Below are 22468 nucleotides of genomic sequence, written 5' to 3' on the forward strand. Positions count from 1 at the left end.
TTTCAACATCCACTTAAGAAAATTCATCTTAAACCTTCTAACTCTGGGAGCAGAAGAGACTGGCATATGTATGTCTCTCTAGACAGCAGGAAAGAAGAAGCATCTTCACTCAGGTGTGCAAGTACCTGAAGGGACACAATACCCTTTGAGTGGTGCAGAGAAAAGACCTTTAAAAAAGCAACTCCCTCTTTCTCTCCAGAAAGGGTTTAGGACATACATCAAGAGGCCAAATTGATAAAGCTGCCTCCCAAAGGACTTCATCCTAAACCTCATAACTCTGGGAAGAGAAGGGCCTAGATATATATGAGTGTCACTTGATCCAAGAACAAAGAGGAGGCTTTAAAAAGGGGCCAAAAACTTTCAGGGTCTCCACCCTCTTGGAGCAGTACAGAAAGGGGGCAGGAATGTGAAGATCTAACTTTTTTCCTGGAAGAAGTTTAGGATGCACACTCCCAGTGGCTACTTGATGGCCTGGTCTCTAATAAACTTGCATCATGTTGCTAATGGGGCAAGCAATCAACTGCCCTTCAGTAGATGGAGCCAGAGCTTGGCACCTCATGAGCTCACCTCATGACCAAACTAGAGGATTATTCAGTTTCCCTGGAAGGAGTTTGGCTATGAATTGAGTACCACCATCTTCAAAGCTCCCACCCAGCTAAGGGACATTTTCCTTAATAACCTAGCTTTGGAAGTGGAGCAGCCTTTGTGATTCCGACTCACACAAGACTACAGAAAACAAACAGGTGTGCATATTACAGGCTCACTTTCAGTAGCTGTCTCTCCAGAATCAGAAGGTGCAGTATGAACATGAGTACAGGCATTTGACCCAGATCCTCTCCCTGGCTTAGTCTAAAAAGAGTAAGAAATAAACACCCTCACTTAACTTCATCATGAAGACAGAGAAAACTGGAACTCACATCCAACACTCCACCCTTTCCAACTCTTTCCAACTATATCTAAAGAAACTTGCTCCTATTATATTAGTCCTGGTGGACTTACAAAATGTGGCACATCCTAACTTCCAGGGGCCACCAAAACCAGAGATAGCAGTGTGGACAAACACCAAGATTAGAGACGCAGCTTAAAATCTCTGGTCGGATGGATTGGTGAAAATTTTCTCTTACTCAAGACCAGTCTAACAAGACACAGAGTCATAAAGATACTTACAGAGGTGAATACAGAAATGCAAGAACAAGCTGAGAACTTCAATAAGGTGATAGAATGTATTAAAAAGTCCCACATGTAAACAATACATCTGAAGAATGTTATAACCAAACTGAAAAATTCAATAATGGGGTTTAACAACAGACTTGATCAAACAGAAGAAAAGATCAGTGAACTTGAAGAAAGATCAGTGGAAATAATCCAATCTGAGAAGCAAGAATAAAAAAAAAGATGAAAATAGCTTAACAGACATATGGGACACCAACAAGTGGAGTAACATGCATAACTGGTATGCCTGAAGGAGAAAAAAGAGAAAGATAGAAATAAAACATATTCAAAGATACAACAGAAAACTTCTGAAGTCTGGGGAAGGAATTAGAAAGCTAGGTATAAACAACCCACAAGACACCAAATAATGTTAATCCAAAGATAAGCAAACTGTAACACATCATTGCCAAAATCTCAGAAGTTAAAGACAAAGAGTGTTGAAAGCAGCAACAAAAAAGTGACTTGTCATGTATAGGGGAATCTCCGTAAGCCTATAAGTGGATATCTCAGCATAACCTTGGAAGACAGAAGAGAGTGGGGTGATACACTCAAAATCTTGAAAGAAAAAGACTGCCAGCCAAGAACATTATACCCAGCAATCCTGTCTTTCAAAAATGAAGGGATGATGAAGATTTTATCAGACAAACAAAAGATAAGAGAGTTAATCACCACTAGATGTGCATTATAAAAAAACACAAACACTAAAGTAAGTTCTTTAAACCAAAGGAAGAGGAAACTAATTAGTAACATAAAATTTTGTGAAAGTATAAAACTCACTGGTAAAACAAACAAAAAAAAATTGTCAAATTCAAAGCACACTAATACTGTAATGGTGACAGGTAAATCAAATATATCTCTAAAGGGAAAAACTATTAAAAACACCTAAAGCTACAATAATTCAATAATATATTAAAGAATATATGTTATAAGAAGATATGAAGTATGTGACACCAAAACATAAAATAGGGGAAGAAATGGAGTAGAAGTGAAGAATTGGTGTATGCAATCCAAATTAAGCTGTAGTCAGTTTAAATTAGCTTGTTATGAGTATAAGATGTAAGCCTCAGGATAACCATACAACAAAATCCTATAATAAAAAGATAAGGTCAAGCATACCAACACAGAAAGCCATCAGACAAACAAACAAAACAAAGCAAAACAAAAAAAGCAAGAGAGGAAGGAAAAAAATGATCTACAAAACAACAAGAAAATAATTAACAGAATGACATGAGTAAGTCCATGCCTATCAATAATAACTTTGAATTTAAATAGATTAAATTCCCCAAGTAAAATTTATTCGGTGGCAAATGGATAAACAAAACAAGACCTTACTATGTGCTGCCTACAAGAGACTCACTTCACCAATAATGATACATATGGATTGAAAAGTAAGGGAGGGACAAAGACATTCCATGCAAATTATACCAAAAAGAGATAAGGAGTTGCTGTCACATATGTTAAATCAAAAAATGAAAAAAGAAACATAGGTCATTATATAAGGATAAAAGTGTCAATTCAGCAGGCAAAAATAATAATTGTAAATATATATACCAAACACAGGAGTACCCAAATAAACAAAGCAATATTAATAGATTTAGGAAGAAATAGACTACATTACAATTATAGTAGGGAACTTGAACTTTCCACTATCAGAAATGGACAGATCATCCAGACAGAAAACCAACAAGTAAACCCTGGAGTTAAACTACACTCTAGATCAAAAAGACCTTACTAATATTTACAGAACGTTTTATCCAACTGCTCCAAAATACACCTTGTACTCATTAGTGCATGAAACATTTTCCAGGATACACCATTTGTTAGGCTGCAAAACAAGTCTGAGCAAATTTTTAAAAATCAAAATAATATCAAGTATCTTTTCTGACAACAATGGAACTATGGAAACTGTACAAACACATGGAAATTAATCTACATACTCCTAAATGACTAACGGGTCAATCAAGAAATTAAGAAGGAAATAAAAAATTTCTAAAAACAAATAAAATTGGAAACACAACAGCAAAAAAACTAATAAGAGGGAAGTTTATAGCAATAAAGTCTTACATAGAAAAAAAGAGAAAAAGAATTCAAATAAACAACCTAGCCATGTACCTCAAGGAACTAGATAAACAAGAACAAACCAAGCCCAAAATTAGTATTTAAAAAGTAATAATAAAAATCAAATCAGAAATAAATAATATTAAGACAAAAATACTAAAAATCAATGAAACAAATAGTTCTTTTTTTGAAAAAATAAACAAAAATGACATACCTTTAGCTGTACTAAGAAAAAGGGGGAGAATGCCCAAATAGTATCAGAGATGAAACAGGCAACATTGCAACTGTTATCACAGAAATACTAAGGCTCATTAGAGACAATTTTGAGATAATTTATTTTCATTCTTTCTTTCTTTTTTTGGCAGCTGGCCAATGCAGCGATCTGAACCTTTGGCCTTCGTGTTATAACACTGCAGTCTAATCAGCTGAACTAATTGGCCAGCCCAGAGACTAGTATGGACAACTATACATCAATAAATTGGAAAATCAATAAAAAATGGATAAATTCCTCAACACATACAACCTACCAAGATTGGACCATCAGTAAAGAGAAAAACTGAACAGACTAATATTTAACGAGTGACAAGATTAAATCAGTAGTAAAAATGTCTTTCAACAAAGGAAAGTCCAGGACCAGATGGTTTCACTGCTGAATTCTACCAAACATTTAAAGAATAACTAATACAAATTCTTCTCAAACTATTGCATAAAATTGCATAGAAGGAGATTTTTTTCAAACTCATAATATGAGGTGAGCATTACCCTAATACCAAAGTGTCAAGGACACAATACCACCACCACTGGCAGAACAATGGGGCAATATCCCTGATGAACATAAGTGCAATAATTCTCAGCAAAATATTAATAAACTGAATCTAACAGCACACCAAAAAGATTATACACCATGATCAAGTGGGAAGTATTTCAAGGATGTAAGAATGGTTTAACATATGCAAATCAACTAATTTGATATACCACATCAACAGAATGAAGGCCAAAACCATATGATGCAAAAAAAAAAAAAACATTTAATAAAATTCAGCAACACTTTATAGTAAAAACTCTAAACAAATTACATATGGAAGGAATGTACCACAAAACAATAAAGGCCATATATAACACACACACAGGTAAGAGATCTGGAACAAGAGAAGGATGCTCATTTTTACAACTTTTATTTAAATAGTAATGTAATAATGGACATTCAAATTGAAAAACAAGAAGTCAAATTTTCCTTCTTTGCAGAAATGATCTTATTTTTAAATAAACCAAAAGATTTCACCTAAAAACTGTTAGAACTGATTGACAAATATGGTAAAGTTGCTGAATACAAAATTAACATAAAAAATTAGTAGTGTTTCTATATGCCAACAGCAATAATCTGAGAATGAAATCAAGAAAGCAAACACGTTCACAACAGAAAAAATAAAAGCCTATGATTAAATTTTACCAAAGAGGTTAATAAGTAATACAATGAAAATTACAAAACACTGACGAAATAAAGTGAAGAGGACATAAACACAAAAAGAATGGAAAGATATCCTATGCTCATGGATTGGAAGAATTAATCTTGTTAAAATGTCTATACTACCCAAAGTGATCTACCAATTCAATGAATCCCTATCAAAATACCAATGGCATTCTTCACAGAAATAGAAAAAACAATTCTAAAATTCATATGGAACCACTGAAAATGTCCAAATAGCCAAAGCAATTTGGAGCAAAATGAACAAAGGTAGAGGCCTCAAACTACTTGATTTCAAAATATACTGCAAAGCTATAGTAACCAAAACAGCATGATATTGGCATAAAACTGACACATAGGCCAATGGAACATAATAGAGAATGCAGAAGTAAATTTACACATTACAGCCAATTCATTTTTGACAAAGATGCCAAGAATATACATTGGTAAAAGGATAGTCTCTTCAATAAATAGTGCTGGGAAAATTGTTTATCCATATGCAGAAGTATAAAACTAGACCACTATCTCTCACCATATGCAAAAATCAATTCAAAATGGATTAAAGGGTTGCATGTAAAACCCCAAACTATTAAAGTACTAGAAGAAAACTTCTGGGAAATGCTTCAGGACATTGGTCTGTGTAAAGATATTTTGGGTAAGACCTTACAAGCACAGGCAATGGAAGCAAAAATCAACCATTGGTATTATATCGAACTAAAAATATTTTGCAAAGGAAAGAGAAACAGAGTGAAGAGATAACCTACAGAATGAAAGAAAATTATTGCAAACTATCCATTCAACAAGAGATTAATATCCAGAATGTATAGGATCTCAACTCAACAGAAAGAAAACAAATAATCTAATTTTAAAATGGGCAAATTATGTGAATAGGCATTTCTCAAATATTGTAAGACATTTTCTTAAAAAATACTAAAGCTATGCTTGTCATACAACCCAACAAGCAAACATTTGGGCATTTATCCAGGAGAATTTAAACTTGTATCCATACAACTTATGCATGAATGTTCACAGAAGCTCCATTTGCAGTAGCCAAAAGTTGGAAACAACCAAAATATCCTTCAATAGATGAATAGTTAATAATTGGTACATTCATACCACAAAGTACTAAACAGCAACAAAAAGGAACAAATTTTTGATACACACACTCTTGGATAGATCAAGGGCTTTATCAGGAGTGAAACAAGACAGTGTCAGAAGGTCACATACAGTATGACAACACTGATGTAACTTTCTTAAAGTGAGAATATATGCAGATGGAGAAGAGATCAATTGTTGCCACAAATTAGAGGTAATGGAGAGGCTGGAGCTAAGTGCCTTTAAGTACAGCAATGGAAGTAGTGGTGTCAGGGAATAGTTCTCAATTGCAATGGTGGTTACGTGAATTTATGCTGACACAGTTATATAGAACTATACACACACAGATTGAACCAATGTTAAGCCTCTGGCTTTAATTATGCCCTATAGTTGGATGTAACTATTTGGGGAAACTGGGTGAGTGGTACATGAGATCCCTGATCTATATTGGCAATTTCCAGTGATTCAATAATTTTTTTAAAATGGATAAAAATAAAAATTAAAAAGTAAACAAAATAAAACTAATCTATTAATGCATTAATGGTTTTAGAAGTTTATTTCATTGAAGGTGGTATGTCTGACATTATTAAAAATATTGTAAATTCATTTTAGAACTCAAGATATTGCAGATAAGTTAAATTTGGTTTTGATAATAATAAGAATATTAATTTGATAGAAGAAAGAGCCAGGGCAAAAAAAAAATGTTGTTATTAAAATATAAAACCTATTTTTCAGAAACATACTTGAAATCTATTATGGTGTGCACAGAATTTATAATTATGTTTAATCAAGCTGCAATGTAGAAGCCGTGGTGTCAAAATGTACTTATATTTTTATAGAGATGCAGTAAGAATAACCAAAATACAAATTATTTTTGAAGATAAAGCTGAATACAAAGGCAAAACTCAGCATCATCAGTATTTGATTTTTCTCTTAGCTGCTCAACAGTTGGCAAAAGGATCACATATAGAAGAAACATATATGACAAATGGATCTCGTAAAAATGGTCAAATAAGGTTATTCTGAATGATGTTAAAAATATTAATGAAAATATATTTGGCCTGAAATATTTTTGATTTTTATCATAATATAAACATAATTGTGATTATACTCCACATAGCAGAATTTGTTCTGAATTTAGCAACTATGTCATCATCTACAAAGACGATATTTGAAATATCCTCTAATATTTTGGTAAAAATATTGTGGTATTTAGAAAATATTATGGTATTTAAGACATTTTGGTATTTAGAAAAGAGTTAGTTAAAGGTGTCAACAACTTCAAATGTATTAACCATAAAATGCAATCTTGAACAAAATCACAGGCAATGTAATAAAAATATTAAGATATATTGAAAAATATATATTGTTCTAAAATATCATAAATACAGCATTAGAAGGAGATACAGCTAAGAAAACAAAGCACATGAGTATCAACTGAGGACAATTATTTTGCTCATGCAATTTTCAATTAATAAAAACGTAAGTTTGGCTTTGGGTTTTCAGATTTATTATATTTATTTTAAGAAGAAAATTCAATTTTGAAGATAAATTTTCAGTAGAAGCATTTTTAGGACTACCAAAGCAATAAAACTAAACTTTCTGTCATTAACATTCATTTTGATTATTCTATAATTTTAATTATTTCAGTGTCCCCTTTTCCCAGTCCACGTTATTCCAGTATGAACAATAAATCGCACGATCACTGTCGCAGGACTCCAGTAAGTGTTGGAATATTGAAGAAAAAGCAATAAAGAGAGCTTAAGGGACCGAACGCACTTATTTCAGAGACTCGAGAGAAAATGAGAGTTTTCTCTTCTATGAAACGCACAGAGGGAAGGATCAGGATCCGAACCCCCGGCCTCGGCGCTCCCATCGCCGCACCCGCCGAGTGCGCCACGGGGCTGACCCTAAACAAACCCCTTTAAGCCGAGGCTTTACCCGTTAAGCCCAGTTTGTTTGTTCGCTCGTTTATTTTAACCCGGGCTATTTTATGATAAATCCCAATTTTTCCACCCTCCGTATTCTTCTACTTGGTGACTAATGCTTCAATCAAAAAGCAATTATTTCACCTTCTCTAAAATTTTTATCTGTGAAATGACATTTCAGCGTGTTAGAAATGCAGCTCGTGTAAAGGTTACCAGTGAAGTGATGATGTAAGAAATTGATTATTTATAATTGACTGTCTCGGCAACATCGAGGATTATTGCACCGGCTCAAGTGGGACGTGGGGCCTGAGCTCTGGAACCACTGAGTCGCTCCTGGCATTTCACATTCTGTTCTTTCCCGTGCACCCATGTGGTTAATAAGCAAGCCGCACTACTTGCCAGTGTTTCTACGTAGACTAGGGTCCTCAAACGTGCCCTATATTCCTTTCCACTGAATAAGTGGAGGATCTCGTCTGCTGCAGTTGGTGCACCATGGTCTTTAGGAGAAGTCGGTGAAGGATTCTCAGGCGTGAGCCACTCGTGTACATTTTCATCAGACGAAGACAGCACAGTGTGTATATTTTGCTCACTTTCTCTTTCATTCACTATTAACAGAAAATACTCAGACTCCAGGATTACCTTAGCAGGTTCACTGGGAATCGTTTAGGCCTGAAAAATGTTTTGAAGTTGAATTTTCTGCTTTGAAATTAATTTTTAAATTTATGGTCTCATAAAGATTTTATATGTATCTTTTTCTCCTTCTTCACATGTCACCTTTTGCTCTGAACAAATTCAATACATGTTAATACTTGATAAATCCCATTTTGTTGTTTTGTTTTTTTTCAGAAAAAAACTCACCCCAAGCTATTACCTCAGTATCTAGAAATGCACATTGTAGTGGAGAAAGCTTTGGTAAGTCACATTTCCCTCCTGCCTCCACTTCCTCTTTCTTGCCTTTTCCCTTTTCCGCCTCCTTCTTCCCTTTATCTTCCCTTCCCCCTCCCTTCCTCCCTTTCTCTCTCATTATTTCTATCTTCCTTTATCTTAATAAAAGTTTTATCTTAATTTCAAAGATATAATTAAATTTTTAAAATATTTCCTAAAAGGTTTTTTTATTGGTGTGTTGAGCAAATCAGTAGTTGTGACTGTTTACATTTTACTATGAGTAAAGCTCATACGAATCTAGAATTTTCTCCACTGTCTACTTTTCTCACCTCCCGCTCCGCCTGGTATCTCTTTGACCTCCTGTTCTCACAGCCTCGCCCTTCCCTCACCTGCTCCGGACTTTCTGTCCACGTTGTTTCATTGGACACACGAGGCATTTACCATCTCACGGCGCACGTTCACTTGACAGTTCCTATGTTCTGGGAAGTTTTCAACTCCTTCAGTTCTCTCTGTTCAAATGTCACTTTTTAAAATCTCCCTTCTAACTAAAATCTCACTTCACTAATACCAATGTTTTATGGTTTTTGTTAATTATTCCTAAAATATGTCTTAGCATAGTGTTTGAAGGAATAAGCCTCTGGTCTTCAGTATATATTTACTTTTACATTAGTGCCATTGGATGTTTACTAATTGCCAAGCACAGACTAGTCACTAAAAATTCTGGTTTCAAGAATTCATATTCTAATTAGTGAGACAAATGTTCCGCAAGAGAATTACACTATGATGCACTATGTACATTCATAGAAATATATGCGAAATAAAATGGTGAGATAGAGAAAGATTTTTAAATTGTTTAGGAAAAGCTTCATACAGAAGAATTTTAGAGGCATGACTAGAATTTATCAAATGGACACAATTGTATGAATCAGACGCGGGAGTCTGAAGAACAACCGCTATGTTTGTAAAATCGTAAAAGCACTTTGATGTTGCTAAAATGTAAACAAAGTAGAGCTTTAAGGATATGAGTTGGGAAGAAGTAAAATAAGGCAACTGAGTTCCAGCCTAAGACAGGAGCTTGGATTTTACCTCATATGTACTTGGGATATATTAGTGAATTTATACTAACCACACTGAGATATCATCTCACCCCAATTAGACCAGCTATAATCAAAAAGACTGAGAATAACAAATGTTGGTGAGGATGTGGAGGAAGGGGAACTCTTCTGTACTGTCTGTGGGACTGTAAAGCAGTGCAGCCATTGTGGAAAACCGTATGGAGGTTTCTCAGACAACTACAGATTGAACTACCACACAATCCAGCAAGCCCACTTCTGGGAATATACCCAAATGGATGGAAATCATGATGTTGTAGACACCTGCACTCCCATGTTCATCACAACTCTATTTACAATAGTCAAGACATGGAACCAACCTAAATGTCCATCGACAGATGACTGGATAAAGAAAATGTGGTATGTAGACACAATGGGATACTACCCAGCCCTGAAAAAGGAATAAAATTCTGTTGTTAACAGTAGCATGGATGAGCTTGGAGAAATCTATGTTAAGTGAAATAAGCAAAGCACAGAGGGAAAAATACCACATGTCTTTGCTCATAAGTGGCAGCTAAGAGAGAAAGAAGGAAGGAAAGACCAGAGTGGTACGTTGGACTTTCAGAGGGAGAGAACAGACCTAGGGCTGCTGGGAGAAGGTTGGGTGGGAGATACAGGGAATAACTGCAATTTAAGGTTGGGTGGGAGATACAGGGAATAACTGCAATTTGTGGTAATGGGAATGCTGATAGTATTGATCTGATCATCACATCTTGGGCATAGGTGGTGATGGTCAGCTTTGAGCCCCATGAATATGCATAATCAATTAAAAAATATCTTCTCTTCAAGAAAAAAAGAAAGAATACATAGAAACCTGGTAGAGCATTGTTTTTGGGTGTGCCTATGAGGGTGTTTTCAGAAGAGTTTGCATGAGTGGATGGGGCGAGAAAGGTTCCCCCTTGGTATGGGGGGCACCATCCAGTCCACCAGAGGCCTGGAGAGAGCAAAAATGGAGGAAATGGCAGGTCTGTTTCTCTTTTTTCACTGCACCTGGGATATACTCTTTTCTCCTGCTTGTGGACATTTGAACTCAAGACTCTTCAGTCTTTGGGTCCCAGGACTTACACCAGTGGCACCCTTGGTTCTTGGGCCTTTGGCTTTGGACTGAGAGTCACATCTTCAGCTTCCTTGGTTCTGAGGCTTCCAGACTTGGACTGAGGTACACGTCAGCGTCCTGTTTGCATACAACCCCCACAAAAGGAACCCCCCAGCCTTCATAATCATGTCAACCAATCCCCCTAATAAATCCCCTTTCATATATTTATATACATATCCTACTGGTTCTGTGCTACTGAACCCAAGTCCAGCTGCCTTCCACCACAATGACTCAAAAGTTAAATGTCAGTGACAAGGGAAGGAGCTTTATTCAGGACTGGCAAAACTGAAGGAGATGTTTGGCTGACTCATCTCATATTCTCAAGCTAACCAAGGGTTTTTATGGGGTAAGAAGTGGGAAGTGAAAAGCAGGAGGGAACAGGAAGTGTAAGGGGCCAGGTGTAAATTCTCACCAAGGCTCTGTCTGGCTTCTGTTCTCATCGATGACATTTTTTTTAGGATCCTGCAGGATTTTAATTTGCTTTGGAGTGGAACCAGCATAGCTTTACTGGTGTCTTCTCTGGTTTCTCAGGTTCTGGATAGTATGTGTCTTACAGCAAGTTTGCAGCTCCAGGCTATCTGGAAGACAGCTCCACATTAATGCAAACAGTATCATCCTGCCCCAATACCAAGGTTCAAAATATCAAATAACCATAGGAAAAGAGGAAACTTAGAGAAATGCATGTAAACCAGCCTTTATGCTTACCTTATATCCTGCTGGACAAGCATACTCCTATTTCTGGGCATTCAGCCAGCAAGTTTGCCTCGCACATTTCCTCCAAGGCTGAAGCCTGCTCCTTCTCTGAGGGAAAAGCGTTAAATATGATCCAAATATGAGGGTCCTGCAGTTACAATTCCCTCCTTCTCATGTTTCTTTCTCAGTCTTGAGGGGGGTGCTTCAGTCTGGTTCACTCTAACATCTGGAGAACCCTGATTAATACAAGTTTTGATACCAGTAGTGGTTCTAGAGAAACAGAATATTAAGATGAATTTCTTTAATTGGCTTCAAGGCTTTAAACCTAAAAATGCTAATAGCTTGACTTCTTTTTTCTTTTGTTTTTTGACTCTAACTATACAGAGAGCACTGATAGTCCATGGTGTGAGCTTTTTGTAGAGATATGCAAAATAAATTCAATTCATTTATTTTGTAAATTCACCACTTGTAAGAAGCAAGGGGTTTAGTGACTCTATACATGACAACTTTGAGTATTTGTGGAAATCCAAGGAATATAATAATGTTGGTTGGTTGCTCCTAGCATCACTGGACAAAGCGATGAATGAAGGAAGAGCTCAAGGATTTGAATTTTCGGCCCAAGCACTGCATAGATGACCTAAAATTTTCTAAGTGTACTCTTGATCAGAATCTCTCTCCAGTGCCCACAGGGCTAAAATTGCCAAAAATTAAACACAGGGCCTCATCATATGCTTGGCTGAGCTACAACAACAGTTGAGCTCCCAGCCTTGCAAAGTATCTACTGTTAAGGTCATGAGGCTAGTTGGGAAAAAATGGGACCCTGCAGGTTGTGATGGCGATGTGTGGAAAGACCCTGATAAGGCTGGAGACATGGAACCCCTAAATTCTCATGCATCTCATTTGCCAGAAATGAACTCCCCCCCTCATCCCCAGAGGCAGCAGTCTTTCCATGTCTGACTGAGGGGACTAACTTTGCGTCGCGTAAAGAAATAGTCATGGTTTCCCCTGAGGCACTTACCAAGCAAGCCAATTCAGGTTCTCTTCAGGATCCACTCCCACAACCCCTCTTTGATTCTAGACCTATAACTGAACTCAAGTCCTGGCAGGCCCCTAAAGGTGAGGTCCAAAGTGTGACCCATGAGGAGGTATGTTATACTCCAGAAGGACTGCTGGAGTTTTCTAATTCATATAAGCAGAAATCTGGAGAACATTTATAGGAACGTATATTAAGGGCATGAGATAATTGTGGAAAGAACATAAAGTTGGATCAGGCCACATCCATATGGACCCACTGAGCAGAGATTCTGTATTTAATGTTGCAGCTTGGAGAGTTAAGAAAGGTGCTAATGGTTTGTTTGTTTGGTTGGGTGAAATATAGATCAAAAGATGGCCCACCGTGAGTGAGATAGAGATGCCTGATCTCCCTTGGTTAAATGTAGAGAATGGAATTTACAGGCTTAGAGAGACTGAAATTCTGTGATGCATTTGTCATGTAAAACCTACTCAACCTACTCACCCACACTGAAGGCCTCAAAAGACTTACCTTTCACCCAAACCTTAAGAAATAGATCTGCGAGGGGAGCCTTACAGTGGGAGCCACAGTCAGTCAGTTAGAACACTTAAATGCAGTGGGACTGATTGGATCCTGGGATGGCAGGGGCCAAGTGGCAGCACTTAACTAGAAAAGGCAAAGTGGGTGTAATTACCATAGTAGAGAGCAGCAGCAAAGTGACAATCAGAACAGTCTGACTTGTGTAGGTCTGTGGTGTTGGATAGTTAATCATGGTGTTCTTATAAGTCAAATAGAAAACCTACTAAATTTTGACTTGAGCTGTATAAGAAGGAAACTTTTAGGTCAAGCAAACAAAAATCTAGCTCAGATCATAAAAACAGGGAGTCACAGCCCCTCAATGAATTCCCAGACTTGAGGTAGCTCACAGACCCAGAACCCTTGAATGAAGTGGTGGCCAGCTCCCTTTGGAGAAGAACCCAGGTACACTACCAAAAATCTGTACTATTAACGTTTCTCTCATTCTTCCCCAAAGGGACTTATGGCCCTTTACCAGAGTAACTGTGCATTTGGGAAAAGGAAATAATCAGACCTTTCAAAGACTACTGGATACCGGATCAGAACTAACATCGATTCCAAGAGACCCAAAGTGTCTCAGTGGCCTTCCAGTTAGAATAGAAGCTTACGGGAGTGATCTGGATTGTGTCCCCTAAGTTTTATGTATTAGAAGCTTGATCACGACTGTGAATGTTAGGAGGGTGGGAAATCCTATTACGGTCATTGAAAGGTGGGGCCTTGAAGAGGTGACTACATTCTGAAGACCATGCCTAGTGAATGGTGGTCATAGGCAGGGTTCTGAGGGCTTCAAAGGGACAGCAGTGAGGCTCTCTTCTTTCCTCTTTCTCTGCTCTGCCACTTTCTACCTTGTGAGACCCCTGCATTTCTGTAAAGCCACACCCAAAGAAGACCCTCACTAGATGTGTTCCCTAGACTTTGAGCTTCCTCGCCTCTGAAACTGTAAGCAATAAGTTGTATTTTCTTATAAATTACCCAGTTCCTGGCATTTTGTTGTAAGCAACAGAAACAGACTAATACAGGGGGTCAGGTGATTAATGGAGTTCTAGCCCAGGTCTGACTCACAGTGGGTCCAGTGGGTCCTCAAACCCATTCTCTAGTCATTTCCCCAGTTCCAGAAGGTGTAATTGGAATAGACGTACTTAGCAGCTGGGAGAATCCCCACGCTGGTTCCCTGACCTGTGGAGTGGGACTGTTATCATGTTAAAGGCTACCTCTGCCTAGGAAAATAGCAAATCAAAAACAATACCACATCCCTAGAGGGGTTATAGAGGTTACGGCTCCTATCAAGAAAGAGGCAGGAGTGGTGATTCTGACCACATCCCTTAGAAACTTTTCTATTTGGCCTCAAGAATAGAGATGGACCTTGGAGAATGACAGTAGATTACCAGAAGCTTTGCCAAGTGGTGACTTCTAATTGCAGCTGCTGTACCAGATGTGGTTTAATTGCTTGAGAAATTAACACATCTCCGGGTACCTGGTGTACAGCTATTAATCTGACAAGTGCCTTTTTCTTCATCTGCATCCATAAGGCTCACCAGAAGCAGTTTTCTTCATCTGGCAAGGCCAGAAACACAGCTTCACTGTGTTACCTCAGGGATATATCAGTTCTTTAGCTCTATGTCACAATTTAGGGATCACAATTGCCATTGGTAAGACATTTGGGTGTCAGGAAATGAGACATGAATCTAAAATTCAGGGCCCTTCTAGCTCAGTTAAATTTCTAGGGCTTTAATGGTGTGGAGTATGTCAAGATATCCTTTGTAAGGTGAAGGACAAGTTGTTGCATCTGGTTGCTCCTACAACCAAGAAAGGGACACAATGCCTAGTACCCCTATTTGGATTTTGGAGGCAACACGTTCCCCATTTGGGCATGTTACTCCAGCTCATGTATAGAGTGACCCCAGAAGTTTCTAGTTTTTAATGGTGCCCAGAACAGAAGAAAGCTCTGCAACAGGTCCAGGCTGATGTGCAAGCTGCTGTTTCTTGGGCCATATCATCCAGAAGGTCCAATGGTATTTGAGGTGTCAGTGGCAGATAGGGATGATGTTTAGGGCCTTTGGCAGGCCCCTGTAGGTGAATCACAGCAAATGCCCTTAGGATTTTGGAGCAAGGTCCTGCTGTCATCCATAGATAACTTCTCTCCTTTTGTGAAACAGCTCTTGACCTGTTACTGGGCCTTTATAGAAACTAAATACTTGACTATGAGCCACCAAGTTACCATGCTACTTGAGCTACCCATCACAAACTAGGTGTCATCTGACCCAGCAAGCCATAAGGTTGGGTGTGTACAGCAGCACTCGATCATCAAATGGAAGTGGGATATATGTGATTGGTCCTGAGCAGGTCCTGTAGGCACAAGCAAGTTACGTGAAGAAGTGGCCCGAATGCCATGGTTCCTATTCCTGTTGCACTGCCTTCTCTCCCCCAACCTGCACCTGTGGCCCCTTGGGGAGCTCCCTATGGTCAGCTGACAGAGGAAAGAAGGCTAGGGCCCGATTTTTAGATGGCTCTGTGTGATATGCAAGCACCACCCTAAGGTAGACGGCTGCAGCACTACAGCCCCTTTCTGGAACATCCTTGAAGGAAAGTAGTGAAGGGAAATCTTCTCAAAGGGCAGAACTTCAAGCAGTGCACCTGGTTGTACACTTTCCTTGGAAAAAGAAATTGTCAGATGTGCAACTGTATACAATTTGTGAACTGTAGCCAATGGTTTGGCCAGATGGTAAGGGACTTGGAAGGAACAGGATTGGAAAAATTGGTGAGAAGGAAATCTGGGGAAGTGGTATGTGGATGGACCTCTCTAAGTGGGCAGGGGATGTGAAGATATTTGTTTCCCATGTGAATGCCCACTAGAGGGTGACCCAGCAAAGAAGGGCTTTGATAATCAGGTGGACATGATGACCTGTTTTGTGAACACTGGTCAGCCTCTTTCTCCAGCCAACCCTGTCATTGCCCAGTGGGCTCAGGAGCAAAATGGCCATGGTGGCAGGGATGGAGGTTACACATGGGCTCAACAACATGGACTTCTGCTCACCAAGGCCGATCTGGCTATAGCCACCACCAAGTGCCCTAAGTTCATCAGCAGAGATGAACACTGAGGCCCCAATATGGCACCATTTCCCAGGGTGATCAGCCAGCTACCTGGTGGCAGGTTGATTATACATTGGGCCACCTCCATCATGGAAAGGGCAGCATTTTGTCCTTACTGGAACTGACACTCTGGATATGGATTTGCCTTCCCTGAACACAATTTTGCTTCTGCCAAAACTACCAACCATGGACTCACAGTCATGGTATCCACACAGCATTGCTTCTGATGAAGGAACTCACTTCACAGCTAAAGAAATGCGGCAATGGGCTCCGGCTCATGGAATTCACTGGTCTTACCACGTTCCCCATCATCCTGAAGCCGGTCTGACAGAACAGTGGAATGGCCTTTTGAAGTCACAGTTACAGCACCAGCTAAGTGACAATACCCAGCAGGATTGGGTCAAGGTTCTCCAGAAGGCTGTATATGCTCTAAATCAGTGCTCAGTGTATGGTACTGTTCCTCCCATGGCCAGGGTTCATGGGTCCAGGAATCAAGGGGTGGAAATGGGAGGGGCGCCACTTATGATTACCCCGAGGGACCCATTAGCAAAATTTTTTCTTCCTGTTTCCATGACTTCATGCTCTGCTGAAGAATGCTGCCACCAAGAGACACAACAATGACCCCATGGAACAGTAGGTTGTGTCACAATATTTATTATAGGAATTTATATTTCTATTATCTGATAACCTTGAGTATTCACAAATATAAGAATGTCATAAATTATTATTTTTCTTATTTGTCTGTTTTATGTGAATATATTTTACATATCTAACACTTGCCAGATGCAGTATCTTTTGTATTACAAGAAAAGCATTTTATCAAGAATATATTGGATATTTATTAAATCAATGAAAATACATGATTAATTATACACTCCTTTTTCATCAAAATCTGTAAGCAGTACATTTATTAAATATAGTAATTTTGAGTAGATAAGCCATAAACATTTCTAAGATTTGATAAGATTTCTTATTTTCAACTTGCAAAATTGCTAATCTTGGCAGAGGTATTAAGCATTTTTTCAAAGATGACTCAAAAGAATGGATATTCATTAAGCTCCCAAAATGAGTCCATATCTTCTCAAAAATTTGCTAAATTCAAAGAACATTTCCTTTCTCCTTTTCTTTTACATTATCTCATCTTATTTTTTAAAACATTTTTGAATCATTTATTTCACATAATTTTTATTAAACATCATGTTAATTTTTCTTTTTTCCTATAGTCATTTGAGTGCATTTCAATTATTTTTCGTTTCTTAATTTATTTGCTCTTCTCTGTTTACCAGGCATTCAGTGGGAGAAACTTTGATTTCCTCTGTTTCACAGAAAATGTCTAGCTCAAGGAATTGCTTTATAATAGGAAGAAATCTCTGCAGATTTATTTTAGTATCTCTTGGTGATTTCAATTTTTCTGTTTGAGAGTATCTCTAAAATATACAACAAGAATCTATTATGAATTCTCAAATATGCTTCTTTTTCTTGTTTTTTTTTTCTTTTATTGTAAAAATTATCATCTTTATATTGGTATGATTTAAGTTGTTTGACAAAGCTTATGCTTTTCCTGACTGATATCACCAAAGCATATCTACCATCTAAAAAAATTGCTGTTATTTGTATCTTTAAAAAATCATAATAAATAAAATTTGCTTTTCAGTATGATTACATGGGTTCTGAAAAGATGGCTGTGACGCAGAAAATTATCCAGATTATTGGGCTTGTCAACACTGTAAGTTTTAATTTTTTTAACATTTCTACTTTTATAAAAAATTACTGAAAATAATTTGCATTCTCTCACAGCAAATGAATGACCAATAATTCTCAAAATAAACAAATGAACTTTTCTTAATATTTTCTGTACTGCTTTAATGTATGATTTATGTTACATGAAAAAATAACATAAATCTTATTTTTAGATGTTTACCCAGTTCAAATTGACTGTTATACTGTCCTCCTTGGAACTGTGGTCAGATAAAAACCAAATTTCCACCGACGGGAATGCTGATGATGTATTACAGAGATTTTTGACGTGGAATCAGGACTATCTTGTTCTGCGGCCCCACGACATAGCACATTTACTTATGTAAGCACAATGTTCTGCATTTAAAAAGAGATATGCATAAATGATTCCATTGGATTGGTAATTTAATGCATTTATTGTGTTCTTCAACTTTCTGTAGGCCCCTTTGAGATGTTAAAAAAAATAGTTTTTGCCATAGTGATGGTAGTGTAGCTAGAAATATAATAAAAATAAAAACAACAATAAGTTTAATATCTTTATATTTTAGAGTATAATTAATGAAAATCTGTATTTTATGAACTTTTATGATATCTACTTTACTACAGAATATCTATAACCCTTAGCTTATTAATAATGTAAAAATTTATAATATTCAGTTAACATTACCCATGATATGTTAATGCATTTCATGTTTACTTTTGACTAAGAGAGACTTGTTTTACTGGTAATATTTGATTTTTAAAAGGCTTATCTTTAAGACAGGTAAAATTGCTTCTTCCACAAATTAAAAAAATTTTTTTTAACATTTCGCAACCAAAACAGTGGATGCAGAATAAGGGAAACTAAGCTGATTTGAGATAACAAAATTATATCAACTCCAGGAGTTAGGTGAGGAAAAAAAGTTGGTATTAAAATGAATTATACTTTTCCATGATTGGGGCATTTTGTATAATTAAGAAATATTTATACTGGAATTTTGTATGTTTACAAAATCATTTTCAAAATTTTATATGAAGGAAATCTAGTTTAGTAAATAAGGTTATAAATTGTTCTGAATAACTATGTTAATAAAAAGGCAATATTTTAATGATGTAGTTACAGGAAACATCCTAAATACGTGGGAGCAACATTTCCTGGCACCATATGCAATAAGAGCTATGATGCAGGTGTTGCTATGGTATGTAAATTTTATTCTTCTTTGCATTACTATTTTTAAACCTTACATTATATTTTATAGGTATTAAGTAGTTAAATATATTTTATAAGTATTATTTTAAGTAGTAAATAGTGTATGACAACTTGATTTTTTTCTATCTACATATTCATTATTATTTGGCGGGACAAAATTATTAGGATCTCAGAAGGTTAATTTAATTATAAATTTCAAACACAAGGAATATATTATGAATAAATATGAGTATCTCCATTCACCAGTTAGTCATAATGGACACTAACATTTGCTTCACATTTTTGAGGAGATAAAACATTAGAGCAAAGTTAAATTCTCTTGAATGTTTCCTTCAAGTTCAAGTAATAGCATGGATTGGATGAGGAAAATGTGGTATATATACAACATGGAATTCTATTCTCCCATAAAAAAAGAAATTTTCCCATTTGAAACAACATGGATGAGCTTGGAAAAGCTTATGATGAGTGAAATAAGCAAAACACAGAGGGATAAATACCGCATGTGCTCACTTGTAAGAGGGAGCTAAGAGAGAAAGAAGGAAGGAAGGACCACAGTGGTGCGTTGGACTTGCAGAGGGAGAGAGCATTCCTAGGGATATAAAGTGGAGTGGGGAAAAGGGGATGGGCAGGGAGGTTGGGGACAACTGGGTGGGGGACACAGGGTATAGTCACAATTTGTGGTAATAGACATGCTGCCAGTATATATCTGGCCATCACATCTTGGGCACGAGTAGTGACAATCAGCTTTGTATCTCATGAATATTCATAACCAATAATAAAAAAAAGCCAAAAAAAATCAAGCTATGAATTTGTGCTTGCCATTTCATGCATACCTTATGTTATTTTAATCAATGTATGTATCCATAAACAATACATATTATTTTCTGCATTGTTCTTATTTTATGTAATATTTTAGAACTATTTAGAACAGTTTTTTAAAAGATATATATACATGTTGAAACATGCAACTCTAGTGTGATTACTTTGCCTTTTGAATTTTTTTTTCATCAAGTAATACATATGTTTATTATAAATACATATTGTATTACAAGACTAATACTGAAAAAAAAATCAGTCATATGCATAATCTACATCCCCTGAATCCTCTTTCCCAATTTGTAAAAATATTTCTTCTGCTGACACTGACTCCATATCTATTTCTTTTTAAATAAAAGTTTTATTGAAATACATTATAGAGAAAATTACACAAGTTGTAAGTGTATAGCACAATTAATTTTTACCAAGTTGATGCATAATTATAAATACCACACAGATCAAGAAATAAAATATTATGAACACTTTGGAATTCCCTAAATCATGCCTTCTCCCACTACTACCCATACCAGAGGAAACCACTATCCTGACACCTATTGCTCTTGGTTAGTTTCACCTTTTCACCTATTTTCAAAATTATGTAAATGGAACACAATGTGTTAACCTTTATCTGCTCTAGTTTATGTCTGTGAAAATCATCTTTATATGCATAAGTTTGTTAATTCTTTTAATATACATTTCTAAAAAATATGCCATGAAGTTTACTGAGTGTTCAAATGCAGATGGTATCTATCAACTTCCTATTATTAAAATTGGGATTTAACATTCCTATAGCTCACTACATTTACCTTTTGCTGTCTCCTTTTTTATAATTATATACCTTATTTGAATTGTGTTTTATCATTTTTAAATTTTTTATTGAGATAATTTGATTGTACATATTTATGGGGTACAGAGTTATATTTCAATGCATGAATAAAGTGTGTGATGATCTAATCAGGGAAATTAGCATATTCATAATTATAGATCTTAATCATTTCTTTGTGGTGTGAACATTTGATCTCCTCTCTTCCAGTTGCTGAATAATATTCACTGAATCATTGTTAATTATAGATTCCTGGGTTGACTGTGAACCAATAGAACTTATTTTTTGTATCGATCTGTAATTTAGTGTCCATTAACCAGCCTCTCACTATCCCTTCTCCCCTTTCTAGTAATCTCAGTTTTTCTCTCCCCTTTTAACCGTTCAACTTATTTATTTATTTTAATTTTTTAGTTCCCACGTATGAGTGAGAATATGCAGTATGTCTTTTTCTCTGCCTGGTTTATTTCACTGTACATAATTTTCCCAAAACTCATCTATGCAGCCATGAATGGCAGAATTTCATTGTGTATATATTACATTTTCTTGATGGACATTTAAGTTGGTTACATATCTTGTATATTGTGAATGAATCTGCAGAAACATGAGAGTGTAGGTGTCCCTTTGATGTAATGATTTTCATTCCTTTGGGTATATACCCACTGTTGGGATTGCTGGGTCACATGGTAGTTCTATCCGTAGTTGTTTGAGAAACTTCCATACTGTTTTCCATAATGGCTTCCCTACTTTACAGTATCACCAACAGTGTGTAATGATTACCCTTTCTCCACATCCTTGTTAGCATTTGTTATTCTGTCTTTTTAAAAATGGCCAGTCTAACTGGGGTGAGAGGATATTTCACCATTGTTTTGATTTGTATTTCCCCAATGATTAGCAATGTTGAGCATATGTCTTCTTTTTATGTGTTTTCTTTTGAGAAATGACAATTCAGTCACCTTGCACATTTAAATTTTTTTTTTTAATATTGAGTAGATTGAGTTCCTTTTATATTCTGGATATTAGTCCCAGTCACATGTAGTTTGCAAATATTTTCTCCCATTCTGAGTATTGTCTATTTGCTCTTGATTATTTCAAGTGCTGTGCAGAACTTTTTAGTTTGACAAAATCCCATTTGTTTATTTTTGCTTTTGTTGCCTATGCTTTTGAGGTCTCATTCATATAACCATTGCTCAGTCCCATGTGCTGCATTTTCTTGTAGATGTTTTATAGTTTCAGGTCTTAGATTTAAATTTTTAATCCATTTTGAGTTGATTCTGTATATGGAGAAGAGATAGGGGTCTAGTTTCATTCTGCTACACATGAATATCCAGTTTTCCCAGCACCATTTATTAAAAAGGCTGTCCTTTCCTCAATATATGTTTTTGGCATCTGTGTCAAAGATCAGTTGCCTGTACATACATGGATTAATTTCTGGGCACTACATTCTGTTCCTTTGATCCATGTGTCTATTTTATGCCTGTGCCATGCTGTTTTGGTTACTTTAGCTTTGGAGCATATTTTGAAGTCAGGTTATTTTGGGATCTCCACCATTGATCTTTTTGCTCAGAATTGCTTTGGCTATTTGGAGATTTTTTGTGGCTCCATGTGAACTTAGGATTGTGTTTTTTCTATGTCTGTGAACAATGCCATTGGTATTTTGATAGGGATCCACTGAATCTGTAGA

General features: G+C 36.5%; 1 protein-coding gene across 1 annotated transcript in view; it reads left to right on the forward strand.

Moving 5' to 3' along the window:
- LOC134361754 (disintegrin and metalloproteinase domain-containing protein 18-like) overlaps positions 1 to 22468 on the forward strand; it is a 129695-nt gene that overhangs the window by 17362 nt on the left and 89865 nt on the right. Inside the window, 4 exon segments of the mRNA XM_063076732.1 lie at positions 8605 to 8670; positions 17877 to 17948; positions 18136 to 18302; positions 19056 to 19137. Coding sequence (XP_062932802.1) covers positions 8605 to 8670; positions 17877 to 17948; positions 18136 to 18302; positions 19056 to 19137 — 387 coding nt within the window.

The sequence above is a fragment of the Cynocephalus volans genome, chromosome 13 (genome assembly GCF_027409185.1).
Source record: "Cynocephalus volans isolate mCynVol1 chromosome 13, mCynVol1.pri, whole genome shotgun sequence".
Taxonomy (NCBI): Eukaryota; Metazoa; Chordata; class Mammalia; order Dermoptera; family Cynocephalidae; genus Cynocephalus; species Cynocephalus volans.